The following is a 5,917-nucleotide window of genomic DNA, read 5'->3' as shown; positions in this document are numbered from 1 at the left end:
AGCTCCCTGTACGACTGCCTCCCTACTCCACGAACTACTCACTTATTCCCGCCCTCATCCTGATCCCTCCTAGGCCTTGCTCAGCAGTCCAGCATTGTGGGAAATATTGGTATAATAACTCTACTTATTAAACATTAAGGCTTTAAATGTTACATTTTGGGCAACTTTGCAGGACTTAAGAATTAAAGCTTTAAATTGCATCCATATTTTTTGGTTGTGTATCAAAAATTCAATGGGGTAGGTAGACCTACACTATAGTTGTGAAACATATTATATCCCTAACCTTTTGAAGAGTTTAAGCCTATTGACAGTCATGTTCAATATTGTATTGCCTTTTACTTATAGAGTCAAAAATGTCCACATTTTAATATTCTTTATCTTAAAATGAAAGCTACTTGCCTGCATTTGAATGACTAATTTAATGGGCCCTCCCTGGTTGAGGTTTATTTGTGATGTCAATGCATGTGTCAATGCACTAGGGCTGAATGGTTTTGAAAAAATTGTGATGATTTTGATTTGTATTGCCAATTGTATATGAATTGTTGTGTTAAAGGGAGTGATGGTTTTTAATGTCATTCTCATATCTTATAAGAAAAAAGTACAAAAATGAAGAAAATGGGATTTTTTTTTTTTTTTTTTTTGTAGACTGTTATGCACAACATTTCTCCTGCAAAAAATGTTTAAACTGGTATTTTGACAAAAATTTCAGGTTAAAAAAAATTGCACCTTCTGTGATTTGAAATTGCAGCAGGCCATATTGCAATTAAATCTTATTTTCAGTTAATTTCCCAGTCCTATTTTTAAACCACAACCCCCACCTTAGGCTCATTTTCACAACTATTATGCCATTTAAAAGCAGATTTTGTCACTTTTTTCCACTTTAAACCCATTTTCGCCATTTTTAGCCTATTTTCATAATTATTTCGCCACTTGAAACCAAGTTTTGCCCCTTTTTTCCCCCCACTTTTAACCCATTATCATCACTATTAGCCCGTTGGCACAACTGTTGTGAGACTTTAAACTAAGTTTTGTCTATTTTTTCCTCTTTTATCTCCCCTTATTGCCACTTTTAACCCTTTTGACTCTTTTTGCCACTATTAGCCCATTTTCATCACTTGTTGCCCATTTTTGCATAATCTCTGCAATTATCTAATTATTCCTGAAGTTGTCACAGTTTGTTCTACTTTATTTTCTGGAATCCTGATGTCTGACATTACTTTACAAATGGTTTAGTCCAATGCCTCCATCCACATTGTTATCATTACCTTATTAAAGGCCATTCTGTTTACATTTTGAAAAGGCTATATTGTACAACAGTATTAATAGATTGAATTAATTTCTGTTGCTTTAATAAGAGTGTTAGCATTTGAGGTTAAAAATAAAAACTGGTAATCACTGTTTAACTTCACAGTTGATTTTGCTGACCGACATGGGTCCCATTCGGCCGAGCCCAAGAAAGCTCTCCCCTTTATCCCCACTTATGGGCAGCCTTGCCTTTGATAGAAGTCCATCCATACTTCTAACCTTGCATGATATAACTAATGCACTGGCGATGTTCTTGCACCAAAAGAAGAGACAATGTTGAAGAGACCTAATGTTGAGTTCCCAGGACTTGTATTTTGTTGCAGTCAAAAATATGTATCGATATTGTTTGATTTGTACTGTATTATATTGACGTTAGTTATTCTTGAACCGTGAAAACTTAAGCTATACTATTTTTGTGGAGTATTTTGAACTTGGTAGAAATATACCGAATTCCGAGTCACATTGAACGTCTCATTATGCTGAATGCGGAAGTAAGCCTGGGCGCCCTCAGGTTGTTGTGGCATGATGGCTAGGTTAAACTCAGGACCCGAGCTATAGTGAGAAGTATGCAGTAGAACAGGTATTTTTTTTAAAACTACATTTCCAGCGCCGCACAGGACACCCTTTGGTAACCAGTAAGTAATGATATGTAGAGACACAGCTACCGAAGATATGTTGTTTGCGTAGTTGTATAGGTTAAAACACCCAATTGACTTCATTCGTGGTGATTGCTTGTAAAATACTACGGTGAAGATTCAATTAAAAGAGCATTTTACAGTAGGGACCAACAATATGGTTAATCAACGATGCAGTACTTTACACAGTGCTGAGTTCACGCTGCGCTGTTATCAGTGTTTTGTACTGTTTTCCATTTTTTGTTACAAATACATGAAGGAATTTTATTGATTACTGTTTTAGTCAATTCTCTGATAGATACAATGATCAGTTTCCTTATTTCTGTATATTATTATTTTGTCATATCAGCAGATGGGAGCTTATAAACGTTCACCCAGTCGGTTAAATAGCAATATCTGCCGATATATCGATATCGGTAAAATCATGAATCTGCATTATATTTGAGAGGCACCTGGCTGCAGACATTGAACTGAACTTATGCATACAGTGCCTATAACAAGTATTCACCACTTTAGATGTTTTACCCTTTTAATACTTTTACAAATCGGTCATGGTCAATATAATTTGGCCTTTTTGTCAAAAATAATACGAAAAACCTTTTTAAAGTCGAAGTGAAAACAGATTTCTACAAAGCAATATAAAGCAAACAAAAATTTATATAATGTAAGATAAGTGATTGCATAAATATTCACCCCTTTTAAAGTGGCTGGCCTAATTCAACAGAGGTCCAGCCAACAGGTGCTATCAATCTCACATTTAGTGAAATGTTGATCACCTGACCTGAATGTGTTTCAAGTGATTGTAGTACAGAGTACCTGTGTCTGGAAGGTCCAGTCATTGGTTAATCAGTATTCCTGGCTACAATCCCACTATGAAGACAAAAGAACACCCCAAGCAACTCAGAGAAAAAGTTATTATCATTGAAAAGTATAAGTCACGGTGGATACAGAAACAATTTCAAGGTGCTGAACATCCCCCAGAGTTCAGTTAAATCCATCATCAAGAACTGGAAGGTAATACAGTACATGTGTACATCTGCCTAGATCAGGCCGTCCTCACAAACTGAGTGATCGTGCAAGAAGGAGACTGGTGAGAGAGGCCATCAAGACACCTATGATGACTGTGAAGGAGTTACAAGCTTCAGGGGGTGAGATGGGAGAGACTCGGCACACAGCAAGTGTTGCTTGGGTTCTTCACCAGTCAAAGCTTTATGGGAGAGTGGCAAAGAGAAAGCTGTTGTTGACGAACACTCATATTACATCTGGACTCAAGTTGCCAAAATTGATATGGGTGACTCCATGGCCAAGAGGAAGAAAGTTATTTGGTCTGATGAGACAACAATGGTGCTTTTTGGCCATCAGACAAGACGCTTTGTTTGTCAGACACCAAACAATGCACATCACCACAAACATACCATCCCCACTGTGAAGCACGGTGGTGGCAGCATCATGTTGTGGGGATGCTTCTCAGCAGCTGGCCCTAGAAGGCTTGTAAAGGTAGAGGGTAAAATGAATGTGGCAAAATAAAGGAAAATCCTGGAGGACAATCTTATTCAATTTGAAAGACAAAACTAAAGCTTGGGAGAAGATTATTTTCCAGAAAGACAATGACCTAAAACATACAGCGAAAGCAACACAGAATAGGTTTAAAGACAACATGATGAATGTCCTTGAGCAGCCAGGTCAAAGCCCTGACCTCAGTCCAATAGAGGATTTGTGGCTGGACTTGAGACGGGCTGGTCATGCCTTGAGCAGTTTTGCGAAGAAGAAGGGAGTAAAATTGCAGTGTCCAGATGTGTAAGCCTGATTAAGACCTATCCAAAGAGATTAAGCGCTGTGATTGTAGCCAAAGGTGCATTTACTAAATACCGGCCTAAAGGGTGAATAATTATGCAATCACGTTACAGTAATAATAGTTTTGTTTAAGTGACATTACTTTGTAGAAATCTGTTTTCACCTTGAAATTGAAGAGTTTTTTTTTAATTTCAAAAAATATATTGACCATGACTGACAATAAAAGTGTATAACATCCAAGGGGGTGAATACCTTTGATAGGTACTGTAGCTGGGGCAACAGGCCACTGATTTATGTATAATTTGTTTGACTGAAAACGTTTGTTTTACGAAGTAATACATACATTTTTCTGTTCACAGGCCATGTCGCAAAAGGAACTGAAGGAAGCGTTTGTCAGTAATCTAAATGGTACCAGTCTTCAGGAGGTGGCACTGGGCTCACTTCTCTCTCCAGTGTGCATCATCAACAGAGGACTCATCCTGATCCTCTACTATCAGGCCAAAAGGACTCTTCCTTTGCCTCTTCCACTTGTTTCTCACCTGTGTCTAGATTTCTCCCTGCTTATTCTTCCCCTTGTGCTGTCATGCACGATCCTTAGCAGCATTCTCCTCCAAGTCATCCTGAGCCTTATCTTTTTATTAGCATGCATTATTGGCTTCATCTATCTTAAAAACAACCATGCACAAAGCACTGTCAGCGCCTTTCTGCAGAGTCACGTTCAGTTCGAGCAGGTTCCCTTTGTGACCATGTTTCGAGTGTTTGTAAATGTAAAAACAGCAATCAGCATTCTTGCAGTTGACTTCAGCGTGTTCCCAAGACGATACGCCAAAACAGAAACCTATGGGACAGGTGTCATGGACTTTGGTGTTGGAGCTTATATATTTGCAAATGCTCTTGTTTGTCCTGAGGCACGAGGGAAGAGCATCTCAGGATCAAGGGTGAACCACATCAAGAAGCAGCTCCTGTCCGTGTGGCCGCTGGTTGCTCTTGGATTGGGAAGGCTGGTTAGTGTCAAAATGACCGGCTACCATGAGCATGTGAAAGAATATGGCGTCCACTGGAATTTCTTCTTCACACTAGCCATCGTCAGAGTTGTCACCTCTTTGCTTTTGGCTGTCTTGCCAGCCAACCAGTCATGGGTATATGCAATTCTGATCAGTGGATTTTATCAATTTGCTCTGGAGAAATCAGAGCTGAAGGACTTTATTCTCCACAACAATGACAGAGAGAAGGACTTTATTCATGCGAACAAGGAGGGCATTTTCTCAGTAGTGGGCTATGTGGCTATCTACATGGCAGGAGTTCAGGTTGGACTCTATGTGATGCAACCAAGATCTCTTGTTCGACAGTGGCTCAAAGCCCTCCTTAACCTTTTGTTTGCATGTTTCATTCTATACACTGCTCTGTGGACATGTCAGACACTCATAGAGCCTGTGTCTCGCTGCTTAGCTAATTTGCCTTTCTGCATATGGAGTGTTGCACAATCATTGTTGTTTCTGTCTTGCATTGGCATTGCTGATATTGTTTTACTGTTTTCAAAAAAGACATCAGGCTGTCATTTGGTTCCTTCATCATGGAATCTGTTTAAGAAAGAGTCAGACTCTGGCAAAAAGACCTATAAGGTAGAACGGCTGTGCCTTGTTCAGGCTGTCAGCAGGAACCAACTGTTGTTTTTCCTGTTTGCAAATGTCATGACAGGATTGACAAACTCACTAGTGGACACACTAAGCTGCAGCAGTGTATTTTCAGTGTGTGTTTTGCTGCTGTACATGTTTGTGAATTGCTTTGTGATTTATCTTTTACATGTTTGTGGAATCACTATAAAATTCTGGTAAAGTTGCATTTAAAAACTACAAGATTAATGTGTGCCTTAAAGTTTAGCGCAGTGAGGATAATTGAGAGCATGCAATGCTGTATAAAATATGTATTGCCAAGTTTACTTTTGTACATGTTCTGTTTGTTTGGAAATTAATATGTTTTTATTCCCATTGTGTCGTGGAGTTTTAGTGTATCACTGATGTTCTTTTAAAATCTAGGAGAGAACCTTTATACATTCCAGTCTAGCATTGATAAATAGTTTTCAACTGCATTACACTCCATTTACCTAATACAAAGTATATGCTGCTGTGCTTCAAGGCTTAAGCAGATACACTCAGATACCACTTCATTAGGTATACCTGTTT

General features: G+C 38.7%; 1 protein-coding gene across 1 annotated transcript; it reads left to right on the top strand.

Moving 5' to 3' along the window:
• The first annotated feature begins 1,804 nt into the window (after positions 1-1,804).
• On the top strand, positions 1,805-5,663 carry pigw (phosphatidylinositol glycan anchor biosynthesis, class W). Its single transcript, XM_041801725.1, has 2 exons — positions 1,805-1,940; positions 4,094-5,663. The coding sequence occupies exon 2, from the start codon at positions 4,097-4,099 to the stop codon at positions 5,567-5,569; it is 1,473 nt and encodes a 490-aa protein (XP_041657659.1). The 5' UTR covers positions 1,805-1,940; positions 4,094-4,096; the 3' UTR covers positions 5,570-5,663.
• Positions 5,664-5,917: the final 254 nt, after the last annotated feature.

This window comes from Cheilinus undulatus, linkage group 12, assembly GCF_018320785.1.
Source record: "Cheilinus undulatus linkage group 12, ASM1832078v1, whole genome shotgun sequence".
Taxonomy (NCBI): domain Eukaryota; kingdom Metazoa; phylum Chordata; class Actinopteri; order Labriformes; family Labridae; genus Cheilinus; species Cheilinus undulatus.
The sequence above is the reverse complement of the archived record's forward strand: the minus strand, read 5'-3'. Positions and strand labels throughout refer to the sequence as shown.

What these genes read in the sequence shown, in the direction of transcription:
- pigw (XM_041801725.1), top strand. Translation starts at nt 4,097, where the DNA reads ATGTCGCAAAAGGAACTGAAGGAAGCGTTTGTCAGTAATCTAAATGGT.